Source organism: Squalius cephalus (assembly GCF_949319135.1).
Source record: "Squalius cephalus genome assembly, chromosome: 11".
NCBI classification, from domain to species: Eukaryota; Metazoa; Chordata; class Actinopteri; order Cypriniformes; family Leuciscidae; genus Squalius; species Squalius cephalus.
This window is the reverse complement of record NC_137132.1, coordinates 2,743,030-2,758,426: the sequence shown is the minus strand read 5'-3', so window position 1 is coordinate 2,758,426 and position 15,397 is coordinate 2,743,030. Positions and strand designations below refer to the sequence as shown.

Here is a 15,397-nt window from a genome sequence, read left to right as displayed (position 1 = left end):
AGAGGAGTTGGGCTTGTATCAGGGGAAAGTCTTCAGCTTTGTTCATCTGAGCATTCAGGAACATCTAGCAGCTCTATATGTGCATCTCTCCTTTATCAGCAATAACATCAATGTGTTTGACCAGATTACCAAACCAACTAATGGAGACAAAGTTTCCTTATCGGATCTCCATCAGAGAGCTGTGGATGAGGCTTTAGACAGTAAAAATGGGCATCTGGACCTTTTCCTTCGTTTCCTTCTGGGTCTGTCAGTGGAGTCTAATCAGAGTCTCTTACAAGAACTAAAGACACAGACAGCAAACAGCTCTCACAACAATGAGAAAACAGTTGACTATATTAAAGAAAAGATAAGTGAGAATCCCTCTCCAGATAAATACATCAATCTGTTTCACTGTCTGAATGAACTGGGTGATCTTTCTCTAGTGAACGAAGCTCAACCTCATATGAGCTCTGGAGGATTACTTGATGTGAAACTCTCCTCGTCTCAGTGGTCAGCTTTAGTGTTTGTGTTGTTGTCTTCAGAGAAGACACTGCAGGAGTTTAACCTGCAGAGATTAATTGGATACAGAAATGATCAGTAAGTAACACTGAATGCAATCATTACAGTCTAAAACATTATGAACAAAGAGAAACTCAGAGATCAGAGGTGTTTAAATCACGGGGCACAGATTGATTTCTGGGATATTGTACATAATATGCAGGTGTTTCTCAAACCGTGGCTGTGTCCTAGTAAGGCTGCATATCTCGACTGCCACGTGATCAAGTGCCTATGAAGGCCGTCTCAGTTGTATTCTAATGTATTCGGAGATGAAGGCATATATGTTATGGATCCTCCTGATGATGAAAATTACGTCACGCTGACGGCCAAAGTAAACTTGATAAAACAGTTAATGGCCTTGATGCCATTCCTGGTGGCGTTTAGCTCTTCACAGTGGCGTAGCGGACGGCCACGCAAGGCATATTAAATTACTGTTGTTATTGTTATTAGGCTACTTTTATCATTAAATTAATATTACAGTTAATTTGTCCCGCAATAATTTCAAAGCGCATCACCACATAACTGACGTGCTGTGAGGATAAAAGATTAGATTATATGATGAAGACGGGCTGCTCGCCCTCGAGGAGAAATGTGAGTCTGTAAAGGGATGTAAAAATGATGGCACGCTCGCAGAAGCACTTCGTGCAAGGTGGAATTTATTTACGGAGTCAGAGAGGTTCATCCACAGTGTAGAATATATACAAGTGCCCACATAAATGACAAAACAAAACAAATCCAAAGTACCAAAGAAACAACAAAAGGGAAAAATAAACCAGAAAAATACTATATTTATTTATTTATTTATACATATACATGCGTTCATGACATCAAGGCTAGATTATTGTAATGGTATTATGGGTGGTTGCCCTGCACGCCTAATAAACAAACTACAGTTGGTCCAAAATGCAGCAGCTCAAGTTTTTACCAGAACCAGGAAGTATGACCATATTAGCCCAGTTCTGCAACAATGCACTGGCTCCCTATTAAACATCGTATAAATTTTTAAACATTGCTGATTACTTACAAAGCACTAAATGGTTTAGCTCTGCAGTACTTGAGCGAGCTCTTAACGCATTATAGTAGAGATGCACCAATTACAATTCCGATTTCCGATTTTTCATTGAGTTTGACCTGCCGATACCGATTTTAGCCGATTCCGATTACATTTTTTCTAACCACTTTACAGCACACACAAATATTTATTTTCTATCATTTCTTTAATAGAACATTTTGCATAGAACATAGAATTTTTTTTTAACAGATAATGTTAATAACTAATATAGAACTATATAAATTACTCCTGATGTGGGAAATTCACAGTGCAGTGTTATGGAAGAACCATTTGCTTTTCTTTTCTGACATAGCCTACTCCAGTTCTTGTTAAAACACACTAGACACAAATATGAAATCATATTTATTTTGTCCATCAAAAGTGTGCTTTCACTTTAATTGTGCGTGAGCAGCGCAGCAAAAATAGTCTCGGCACCGAAACCCCTGCTCCTGCTTGATGCTCCTGCTCCCTGTGTGAATGCACTCATTGATTAACAGGCATGCTGAAAAAAATACACGCCGCTCACGCTTGCGGTGTGAAACGGCTGTAATTCACGAGGTTTCCTACATGTGCGTTCCATGTGCACGTGTGATGCTGATGTTGCGCAATGTTACTCATGCGGCGCCCAAGTGCATTTGACCGGCATAAAATCGTCATATGTAAGACTGACCGGCCAGTCGCCGGTCATGGCCGATCACGTGAAAATCGGCCAATTCCGGTCACCAGCCGATCAATCGATGCATCTCTACATTATAGTCCTTCACGTCTATTGCGATCTCAAAATTCCAGCCAGTTGATAAGACCTAGAATATCAAAATCGACCGCTGGCGGTAGATCCTTCTCCTATTTAGCACCAAAACTTTTGAACAGTCTTTCTAACATTGTCCGGGAAGCAGACACACTCTGTCAGTTCAAAGCTAGATTAAAGACACATCTCTTTGTCCTAGAATACACATAACACATTATAGACTTCTATAATCCAATGTTAGGCTGCATAGATTAGGTCAGCCGGAACCGGGAACACTTCCCATAAATCCTGATGTACTAGTTACATCATAAGAAGAGTGGCGTCTACGCTAATATTAGTCTCTCTGTTTACCCCGAGGTTTACCGCAGTCTGCCGGATCCAGGCTATATCCAGATCTGATGAGGGACCTGCGCCTGGACGCGACGACAGCGCAGTCCTGAAATGTCAACTAGGCTCTTCCCTGTGAAGGCCTCCGTCCCCTCCCTTTCGGTTCGCGTGGCTATGTGGAAGCGATAAAATTCTGTATTATTAATTTTAAGGCCAGACTAGTAGTATGTTGAGGGTTGGTTTGTAGGGAAGGACTACACGCCTGCGCACATATATTCAAACGCACATACCTATAGACTGAACTCGTAATACGCATGTGCACGCCATCAGCATTTTCACTGGTTCGCGTTTTTGAAGTTTGCGCAGAAAGAACTTAAGAGTTTTCTGTTAAAACAGTGTCGTGTTAGCGGCACCTAAGTTAATAACTAATGATCGTTGCGACGTAAGTGAATCAATCAAACTAACTTTAGTTGGACAATATCTTTATTCTAGAGCTGCTATAAAGCCAAAACACTTTACTTTAATTTGCTATTATCAATGTAAAGCAATCAATCTACATTGTTAAAAGCGCTATATAAATAAAGATGACTTGACTTGACATATATATAGGCAAAAACAGGTATCCACAGTATACGAACGGGTTTGGGGTTTGCTGGAGGCACTACCGTAGCACTCTTGCATCGACATGGTAAACAAGTACCGACTTCAGATTTGGCTTTTGGTTTATTTAGGCTAAACCCCACCCCTTTTTGGGCCACACCATTTTCAGGTACATATAACATTGAATACAAATACAAATACTTAATCTATTTGATAATCAAAAATAATCCATTCCCAATTATATATATATATATATATATATATATATATATATATATATATATATATATAATAAACACATAATCCATTTACACATATTAAAGGGTTAGTTCACCCAAAAATGAAAATTCTGTCAGTAAGTACGCACCCTCATGTTGTTCCAACCCCTGTGTTGCACGTCACCACGTAGGCTCACTATTGGCCGACGCTGGTCATGTGTGTGATGCGTGTGACGTACAACACATACGCGCTGCGCTAAAACACTACGTGAACTAACTCGAGGCCCAGAGAGAAGGAAATGAATAGTGGAATAAAGTCGTTATTTATTTTTATTTTTTTGCGCACAAAAAGTATTCTCGTCGCTTGATAAACTTAAGATTGAGCAACTGTTGAGCACTTGGACTATATTAACGATCTCTTTAATAACTTTTCTGGGCCAGCAAGTTTCAGTTCCTTAGAAGCCTATGGAGGAGTGATCCAGCTCTCAGATTTAATCAAAAATATCTTAATTTGTGTTCCGAAGATGAACGAAGGTCTTACCGGGTTGGAACAACATGAGGGTGAGTAGTTACTGACAGAATTTTCATTTTTGGGCGAACTAACCCTTTAACCTTAACACATAATCTTTGCATTTACTGTAAATACACACACGAACACCTATTCACACTAGACCAGTGGTTCTCAACCTTTTTTGGGCCAGCGCCCCCTATCCAATATCCAAATCCCTGAACGCCCCCCACCCCCAAGCTAATGAGTGACCAGGAACGAGTGAGAGTTAACAGATTAAATAAGTGCAAAATTGTCTTTTATTAATACAATTGAACAATACTTCACAGTGATTCATCCAAAAACAAGCTATAAACTGCACTGGCATAGCAATACCAGTGTTTCTCACAGGATTTTTGGTAAATCTGTGGTGAGTGGACCTTGGGCCTTCTAGGGGGTTCGGGGGCATGCCCCACTGTAAGAAAATCTTGTGCATTTTAATGTTAAATTTATCAATCTGGTGCACTTTGAGAGCTCAAAATTAAAAGCGCCAACCCATATTCAGTGTGCAAATTAAACAAAGAAAAATTCAAACCTCTTTTAGTTGTGTCTGTCTACATTGCACTACTACATAATAATAGTTATAATATTAATCCTATGACAGTAATAGCCATATATTGTAAAACAAATGCACTGAAAAATAAAGGACGGTCATTAAAGCGGTAATGTTTGCACTTAGGTTTTATTACGCATTTAGTAGAGTATTGCAAGAAGCTGCTTACATTAACCTTACTTTCAAAAAATAAATAAATACAGTCATGATTTTTCATGAAAAATTATGTTAGAATTGTAGGCCTAAAATACCTTGGTATCAGCTTGTTTTCATCAATGGTATAATTAATACAATTACAATTAATTTGGTTTGTCGTGATTAATTTGTGTTTATAATCAGTAAAAAAAAATCTTCTAACAAGATTAAACACATATGAACAATTAAATTATTATTGTATTATTAATTATTTTTTTTATCTTGAAACTACCCAAGCAGCGTTTCGCGCTCAGATGTGATGGCGGAATGAATACATTACCAAAATGTGATTGCAGAATATATTTAAATTATCCATCAAATTGTCATTTTCTCCTTACTGTCTTGCGAGTTAACAGTAATGCCTGACTAGTAAATTACTTGGTAAACAAAGAAAACATTTTGGCATTAGGGATTGGAATTAGTTAATGCCTAAAAATGTAAAAGTTTTACCTTATAAATAGAATATAGTTTAATTAATTTTAAAATTCATCGCCAGAGTGAATGGGAACATGATTTGTTGAAAATATTTGAAAAAATATAAGTGTTTCTTAAGTCAATACTTTTTAATGGCTTGTCAACTTTCCATTTCTCCACTGCATGATTCTAGGCAGGCACCACCGGATTGTTGTCAGCGCGAAACACATTTTTGAGCTCGTGAATGCTGATTCTTGTCAGCGCTGGATTCTACTCAGTGCTTGAGCGCTGGTCTATGACTGGAAAAATAATAGAGTCGTTGCAAAAGTAAGCTACATGTCGCATTAAACTGGAAGATTTTAGAATGTTAGGCATTCTAAACTTTTGAATAAGAAATAATATCAAGTCGTCAAAATACAACTCGTCAAAACTCCGCGAATCACAACAAGCGCTCACTGTGAGAACACTCACAGCATATACACATACCCGAACTTGACTGCACATCATATTTTTGACATTATTGATACTGCTTTCAATCGTAATGCAGTAGAAATGAACACAAAAAACCTGCCTAGTGCCTACCTACAACACTGATGGTGGACTTGCTTTCAGGAGTAGAGCGGGTGCAGACGAATGTTTTTTTTTTTTTTTTTGAGCGCTGCTGAGGTATTCTTTCACGCGTACCATAGATGCGCGTGCACACACAATATGATATCACACTCTGCGCATATGTTTTACAACATAATTGAACAAAAACATAGTCCCAACACTTTTTAAATAGCCCACTTAAAGTGTTTATTACAACTAAATTACTAAATGCTTAAAATGAATAAAAGTAAATGAACAAAAATTTGCAGTACATATTTAAACTCGTGAACACCCCCATTAACACCTGAACGCCCCCCTTTCAAAAATCTTGCTTCCAACGCCCCCCGTTGTTCTCTGAACGCCCCCTGGGAGGCGGTACCGCCCCCGTTGAGAACCACTACACTAGACAATGGCAGAGCCCGTCTACGGAGAGACTGCCCACTCCCTATTAAGTCCTATTGTTCCGAATTTTTATTGTAGTTCCACCAGAGTTCCACTGGGGGCGATCGCCCATGAGGGAAAAATGAATGGGAGTCTATGGGGCTAGATGGCTAAATTTGTCTCTTTCACCCGATTGCCGTTGAGAAATCTCAGATTTGATTGTAGGTTTTGCAAGTTCAACATGGGTTATAGGTCGAAAGTTGAATGAACGAGTACTTATGTCCTTTCGATTTCTTACAGGTTGAGTTGTTGTTGCCCATAACACGCTAGCATTCTGCTAATGAACGCTGATTGGTCAGTGAAGGACTGACCAGATATAACGGTTGATGGCATCGCGGCATCTGAAGCGGGACCAGAAACAAACAAAACAAAAACTATTCTAGTACGTGTATTTACCTGTGTCAGCTGTGTTGTCGATGCCTCGAGAGAAAAGAAAGTGCAGAGCGCGAAATTACCAAAGTGACTAAAGGATTGCCGTAAAGCAGTATCTCTGGTCATACGATGTGTATGACATCATTGACATTTTATAAGACTTTTTAAAGCAAATAAGTGACTCTAAAAAATCTAATACAACATTCAAATTACTAGACAAAAAATTATATCCTGAGAAAAGTGGATTTTGAAGGGTATAGTGCCATAGACCTCTATTCATTCTGCACTCATCCTGTGAGCGCCCTCATATGGAACCAGAGTGGAACTGCAACCAGTTCAGAAGCCGGAAGTTTACTGAGAGTGAAACTTCTCCCCTTATTAGACATTCTCTGACAATGGTTTCGTCAGCTTCCGGTTGCGATGCTCCGGCGAGACTCGGCCATGACGTCATCAGCGGCTGCCGCTCGATCGTTTGGTTTGTTCGGCTCAACTTTCCGCTGGAAGACTGACTCCGCCCACACAGACACACAACACAGGGACGAAACGACGAGACAATGCAGTGTAAGTGTATGTAATGACCGGTCTCCTATACATGAATATCAGTCACGTGACCTCTTACATCATCCGCTCTTTTTCCAGTTTGACTGCCGCCATCTTGAGTACCTACCGAGTACTGTCTATTGTAATGACAAGCATTAACTAGCTAGCTTGCTACTATTTATAGCTTCGTATGGAGACAGTAAATGGCTATGAAAGACAACATTTCGCACCTCGACTGCCATGAAAAGAAACGCTACTTTCAAAAAATAATATCGTGATCCCTACGCGATACCTGATGCGTATTTTTGCCAAGTGTGTCAGAGGTTCTGGGTTCTAATCCGCACTCATATAGGTTTTTTTTTTTTTTCATCAAAATCGATTATGTTTATCAGTGGTTGTATATCAGGCAGGGACACATTTGTGTGCAGTTTGTTTTGTAATTTCACCGGAACGAATAGAGAGTCTCTCCACATTGAAAAGCGCGTCCGAGTGAAGACTGTGCGCGAGCCACAAACAAACACAGTATCCGCGGCCGCGCCACTGATCGCAGCGGCAATGAGCACTTTGATCACTTGATTTCAGAAACAACACATTTCTACGGTGGCCGAGAGAGCTCAACGCGCTGCAAATGAAGAAAACACATGCAAACAGAAAAAAACGCATGCAAATAGAAAAAAAACCCACCAGCGAATAAGAAAACATCTTCATCAGTTTTACAACTCACGTGCGTCCCAATACTCACAACACAACCAAATGCGGAAACGCGCTGCAATTACAGAAACGCGCTGCAAAAGTTCACAACACAACCAAATACAGAAACGCGCTGCAAATAGAACAGAACACAACGGAAATGTTTCCGGGGAACCCAATAAGTGACGGACGGACGGCTAGGACGTGCTTACAGCTGTCTACTTTTATTATTATTTTTTTTATTTTTTTTTGCAAAACATACAAAGATGACACGTTTATGACATACAACTTTGTATACAATATACAAAATGTATTTGCGATATGTTCAATGTCATAAGAATACTAAAAAGAACAATGAGCTGAAGACTAAAATAAATAAATAAATAAAAAAGATAGAGAAAAAGAACATGAGGAAAAGACATTAATCTATACATCAGTTACATTGAACACATTTTGTCATGTTACTGTATGTTAAAATAAGTTTCATAAGAAATGTTAGAATGCAGCTAGGGTCCAAATATGAGACGGCAAGTTTTAAAGTTGAGACACTCACACAAAGATATAACACATATTTTAAAAACTTTGTTGTATAAAATGTATATTTATTTGCAACAGTTATGTTAACAGCATTAATACTATATTTCTGGTAAGAACAGCTATTCAGCTGATGGACACGCGCTGCGTTGTCATGGGAACATCCCAGGTGAAAATAATGAGGAAATTACGTTGTCTTTCGTTGCTCCCTTCATCAACATGGCACACAAGTGCCCCGCTCCCTCCAAAGTGCCCAATTCAAGGGCTCTGCCGTCTGCCCTTTTAAGAGAGTAGGGCATAGGTAAAGCCAGAGCCCGCGTCTCTCTGGTAAAGCTCGCGAGCCGTCCATCCGTCACTTATTGGGTTCCCCGGAAACATTTCCGTTGTGTTCTGTCCTATTTGCAGCGCGTTTCTGTATTTGGTTGTGTTGTGAACTTTTGCAGCGTGTTTCCGTATTTGGTTGTGTTGTGAGCACTGGGACGCACTTGAGTTGTAAAACTGATGAAGATGTTTTCTTATTCGTTGGTGGGTTTTTTTCTATTTGCATGTGTTTTTTTCTATTTGCATGTGTTTTTTTCTGTTTGCATGCGTTTTTTTCTGTTTGCATGCGTTTTCTTCTGTTTGCATGCGTTTTCTTCTGTTTGCATGCGTTTTCTTCATTTGCAGCGCGTTGAGCTCTCTCGGCCACCGTACATTTCAGTGCTAGATCGCCTTTTATTTTACAAACGAACGAAATGAATGCTCTGCTAGTTAACTGGATATGTTTTGTTTATTTGTATTGGTACATTTGTGCCACGAGATGTTTCAAAAGTGGTGGGGACATGTCCCACCCGTCCCATCTGCAAATTACGGCTTCTTTTTTCGTCCTGAGGTAGCCTGTAAAAGGATATTTTGGGGTCTCCTTTTTTGTTGTTGCACCCCACCGCACAACATATTGAAGGCATAGCTAGCTAGTTCCTTTGCGACTGACATGAATCAGGTACTCAAGATGGCAGCACACAAGTTTTAGAAGTGAGTGACGTCAGTGAGGAGACGTTTGTGCCATCATCTGATATTCATCTATAGCGACAGTGTGAGGGAGGAACGAGACGTGGATGAATGAGGTGCGCTCGCGTGTTTGTGTGTGTGTGTGTGTGCGCTGCTTCCCCAGCGCTGGCAGCTAATGTGACTTTATCATAATTATCTCACTTCTCATTTCAAAAACAACTTGTTTAACACAAAATACTTCTTGATTCATGAAAATATATGAATTTGACAGGACAAAAAAATCTGATATGTCAAAATAGTGTTGTAGTGTAAATGCTGACTAATAGACCTGCCACAGCAACATGATAAAGATACAAGATAAAGAAAGATAAAGAAAAAACAAATTGTGTTGGCTGAATACGAGGCTTCTACAGTTATAGATACTAAAACAACTTTCACATGTCCTTTATGAAGCAGCGTTTAATTAAAATAATATTTGAGGGTATTTAGGAATGTATAATGTATTATTTACTTATGTTATGAATTATTATTATTGTTAGCATTAATAATTAACTTATTTATTTTTTATTTTTAAATAGTGACACACAAAACACTGGAGATGAAGTTCTTCAGAAGCTACTGCCTGTGGTTACAGCAACTAGATCAGCTGTGTAAGTAACACTGAGAACAAGCATCACTGTTAAAACATAACATTTCTTACTTAAAGCAGCACTATGCAGTTTTTTTTAGCTTAATTTGAACAGCTTCGGAGTCATTGGAATGGTTATATGACATTTTTTGGGTTGAATCGTGGTCATCTCGCAACCCCCCCCCCCCCCCCCCCCCCCCCGAGCGCCTGTGAGCCGAAAAACCACACTTGCAACTTTGGGCCAGCGGGCTCCGTGCATTCGCCGGGTTCTTTGAAAACAAATGCACATGACCTGCGGGAGAAGATGGGAGGGGGGAGAGTCGCCAATGAGTTTTGACAACAGTGCTGTCAAATATTTATTTCGAAGTTGTAGGGGGAGCTCTATAGAGAACCCCGAGAGCAAAAAGCGAAGAAACAGCGAAGAAATCGGCAAAGCTGCATAGTGCTGCTTTAAAAATGATAAATTAATGGTGAGTAAACAAACTTGATTAGTTGATAAAACAAAAAATGTAAGTTACACTTCAGCTTTTAACCCCCTGGGGTCGGAGGTATCGCCGGCGATACTAGCTCGCTTTTTTTTTTATCAGTTCAAAAGAGATTCATTTTGCTCTGTTGACTTTGATATTACAAGCAAGTTTCATACATCAATCGATTCTGTTAAATGTGTATTATTTTTGTGTATACTCACAATAAAAACAAAGTGTTGTGCTTTTTGCCAAATAAAGAAAAATAAACACGAAGCGAGTTCTGCCTTCTCTCTGTCAGTGTAGTCCATTCTGAAACGTGTCCAAAAATGAACAATAACTCAGCGAATACTCAGTCAAACTGGCATACAGACACACAGGCATGAAGCTTGAATTCTCTTTTTTTAAATGAAGTAATTTATATAAAAAATAAATATTCTCAGTTCATGTAATCTGTAAGAACAGAGCGAGATGTCAGTCGTTCTCATCTCATCTAATTATTTTTAATGTGACCCCGCCCACGGAGAGCGCACGCTATTCAAATGTAAATGACTGAGGCAATCTACGCACACCTGTGAAAGCCCCCATATCAGCTCGAGAAAACACAAGTTTATCAGATCATTGTAGCCTACTTGTTTACACCGTCTCGCAGCGCTGTGAGGAATAATAATAATGGAAAATGTACCTCAGAAGTGCGGGTATTTCGAGGAGCAAGGATCCAGCTGAGCTGAGGAATACTGTAGTAAGTTTTTTTTCCTTCTCAAGTGAATTGCGTTTCTGTGTGTGAATGAATGAACGGCAGAGATGCGCGCTGTTTACCACAGCTTGCAAAAAGACAGTTTAAATTTAAATCGCGTTTCTGTGTGTGAATGAATGAGGATGTTTTAGGAAACTGTATTGCTATACTGAGATGAGTAAAAATCGACTGAAATATGTTGAAATAAAATGTAGACTATTTGTATAAGCAACATATTAAACTGCAAATTAACATTTATATACCCTAATATTTCATAAAACAACGTTACAGTCAGGCGAAATATGAAAGACAACATTTTGTTGACTAGATTTGGGTACAGTTTTTACTGTAGAATATACTGCCACATCAAATAAGCTTTTGTTTAGCAATTTCTGCTCATATGTTATATATATATATATATATATATATATATATATATATATATATATACAGTGCTATGCATAAATTTAGACACCCATGCTAAAGTTGACTAAAAAGAGGAATAAAAAATCATCTTTTGGAAATGTAACTTAATGCCTTATTAAAAAAATGTAGGAAAAATCCAACCTTTAAGGACACCAATTTTCTTTGTGAATGAATAATGTATCGTAAATAAATAAATGTTCTTCCTTAAAATACAGGGTGCATAAGTCTGGACACCCCTATGTTAAATTCCCATAGAGGCAGGCAGATTTTTATTTTTAAAGGCCAGTTATTTCATGGATCCAGGATACTATGCATCCTGATAAAGTTCACTTGGCCTTTGGAATTAAAATAGCCCCACATCATCACATAGCCTTCACCATACCTAGAGATTGGCATGGTTTTATTTCAGTTAGCCTAATAGCTGGTTTGATTTGCATTGAGAGATGATCTTATGGAAAGTACTCCATGCCAATCTCTAGGTATGGTGAAGGCTATGTGATTGCAATATAATAAACAAATGGTTTCATGAGTCAGCTTGCTTGGTTCTCAAGGAAAATGCACACAGAGATTAGTGATGATGCTGAAATGTGTGTTTCTCAACTCAAACTAGCAACAACTAAATGCACATTTTTTTCAAATTAAAATAATATTTTTTACAAAATTAAATAATGACATCTTTGCATTACTGCAAACTTGTTCTTGTCTCAATAGTACAATAGTATAAAATAAATAGAACAATAAATAAGAACATTTGTATGCTCATGAAAATAAAATATTTTGAACATTCTGTCCAGACAAACAGTGACATTTAAAGGGGAACTTGGCAACTATTTCAACTTAATAAAACTGTTTAGAAATCATTTGGATGGTAAAATAACCTGTTCTGGTGAGAATGGTGACTTTCCCCACTCCCCCCAGCGTTCCCAGGTGCTAAACCAACCTTGCAACATGGGGACTAACATCCCGGTAAGTTGGAAATAGGAAGTCTTGTGAGAAGCGAGAATGAGTGAGAAACACGAACTGCTTTACAGCAATTAGACATAAACATAAATTCGCCACACGCCCATAGCCACGCCGGCTAGCTATAAGAACAAGCGACAATGGATCATTGTCTGCACGATGATAAGCTAAACTTCAGTCCAATCCAATCTCAGTTCCATTGCAGGTAGGTTAGGCTATAACTAAGATAAGAATAAGCAGTAATGTTTGCTAGCTTCATCCGCCCACCCCCTGTTATGGCTTATGGTTGACAACACAATACAAAATGTATGTCAATGTTCTATGACAGTGTGTATGATGTCTTACCCACCTCGGTAGACATGGTACCTCCACACGATAAAGCTGGCCAGCTCCGATAATAACAGATGCACATGAGCAGCGGTAGAGAGGAGGAGGAGGGGCCGCAAGTGAGTTTTTTTACGACAGTGTTGTGAAATATACACCCCACAGCTGTAGGGGGAGCTCGTTGAGAAAACATGTGACAACAAAAGTGAAAATCAGCGAAGAAATGGCTAGAGTTGCCAAGTTCCCCTTTAAGCAGGATGTGTATTGTAATTGTCAAAACATTTGGTAACTAAACAGAAGTTCAGTGACTACATGTTACAATGTTTACAAGGTACAATGACTGGTATGCTACTGTCTTTATTGTAACTTGACACAAATTTCATGATTTCAATTCAAAACATTTCGGTAAGTTGTACTGTATCTTTCAACACACCTATTGTTCATTCATGATTATTTACTATTAACTAGTAAAGAGAGATGTTCGGTTCACAACCACGATCTGTCATGTCACATTTGTTTGAATTTAGTAATAACATTTACAGAATCTGAGAGCTGATGATTTGTTTCCTATCATAATTATCCTGCTCTGTCTAGTCTGTCGGTGTCAGTGTCCTCTTTGCTTTGTGATTTTTCTCTGCGTAAGAAACATGTATGTGTGGCATTGAGAGCATGTGAAAAGTGTTGATTGTGCGAGTCTCACACTGGAATGAGTGAGAGTTAGCAGCCCTGCTCTCTCTGCTCAGTGTCTTTTGGCCAAAATATCGCCATATAACAGAGGTAGAATTGTTTCTGGCCACCAGTTCAATGTCCGTGCTCTCTGCATCATCTTCACCGGTTCTCCGTGCTGCACACCGCAGAGAGTCACGATGTGATCATACGCGCCACATGCGCCACTGCCTAAACTGAAACTGACTGGTCTTCTATTTATTAGCGGTGCAGAAAATGTGCAAACAGCTCTCAGAGAGAATGGGTTGTCATGTCCACACATGCATTTATTTATTTCATAAAAACGCGGCATTTTGCGTCATACAATTGCATAGGCTTGACATCGCGATTGCGATATGATTAATCGTACAGCATTAATGTATTCCATTTTATCAGTTTTATATAATCTTTTTTCCCTCACATAGAGACATAATCTCTTAGAATAACAGTTAAACTTACTGATATATTGAATTAATTGTTTAAAAAAGAGATATTGCACAAATTATAAACACAATTAAGAAAAATATGTTTTTGTTTTGATCAGAGAGTGAAGAGTGTGTCATTGTTCTCTACAGGTTGAGTGAGTGTGGTATCACAGATGAAGGTTGTGCTGCTCTGGCTTCAGCTCTGAGATCAAACCCCTCACACCTGAGAACACTGGATCTGTCTGGGAATAAACTAGGAGACTCAGGAGTGAAGCTGCTCTCTGTTGTACTGGTGAATCCTCACTGTAAACTGGAGAAACTGAGGTAAGATCATACGTGACTCTCACATGAAACTGTCACTGTGAATTCATAAAGTATAATCAAAATGGAATAAAATGCAGGAAAATAACTATTATTACATTAATTACAAGCAAAGCTATTGAAATATTGATCTGTAAATGATTGAACACATGAGCTGTTCCTCATTAAGATGATACTGCAGTACTGATAGGCACACTGAAAAACACACTTTGACATCATGATATAAATTGAACACCCTTTACTTTAAACACACTCAATCTCAGCACAGTCAGGATTAACACAGTCCATTCATTTTAATTTTAGGAGAAAACTGGATACTGTAGAGATTGTTTTCCAGGTTTAAAATCTCCATCATGTCAATGTCACAGATTATGACATGGAGAAACACTATAGTACATCGATTACACGATGTGTGTCCATGGTGCAAGAGTTGAGGGTGTTGCAGGCTTCCCCCATGATGCTGACAGGGCGAGACTCGCTGCTCGCTGCTCGCTTTTCTGAGGAGAGCTACTAGAATTTCTTTCTTCTCTGTCACTATCTATCTTTATTGTCAGTGTCCTGAAGGTACATAGATTTGTGATCTACGCAACCGGTTTTTATGACATTTGTATAAGAAAATTATTATAAAATATATGCATTTATAGGGAATGTATATAAACATTTATATTGGTAAAGGGAAAATACAGATTGTGTTCAATGATTTTTTAGGAATCGTGTGACATCTTATTTAGTTTTATTTAAATAAATAAACCTGTTTCTCACCTTGAATATATATCCAAAGAAGCTGGCATGGCATTAAAAAAAAGAAAAAAAAAAGAAAAGAGAGATATTATTATTAGTAGTAGTATTATAGCCTAAATATTATTACTATAAACTAAGCTACATTAACCCTCTGGGGTCTAAGGTGCTTTTGGGGTCCTTGAGATGTTTTGACATGCCCTGACATTTGTGCTTTTTTCAGTTGCTTATAAACATATTAATGGAAAAGGTGTAATTACACTCTATTTAGCACAAACAGGGCTACCATAATATGTGAGCAACATGTATGTACATGTTTGTATTTTTG

General features: G+C 38.5%; 2 protein-coding genes across 3 annotated transcripts in view; both read left to right on the top strand.

The window, feature by feature from the left end:
* The window catches only part of LOC307167413 (NACHT, LRR and PYD domains-containing protein 3-like), a 146,364-nt gene that overhangs the window by 22,423 nt on the left and 108,544 nt on the right, over positions 1–15,397 (top strand). The window lies entirely within an intron of this gene.
* The window catches only part of LOC307167408 (NACHT, LRR and PYD domains-containing protein 3-like), a 147,815-nt gene that overhangs the window by 61,086 nt on the left and 71,332 nt on the right, over positions 1–15,397 (top strand). Inside the window, exon 10 of the mRNA XM_079886483.1 lies at positions 14,161–14,334. Within this exon, the coding sequence (XP_079742609.1) occupies positions 14,161–14,334 (174 nt within the window). The remainder of the gene's footprint in view (positions 1–14,160; positions 14,335–15,397) is intronic.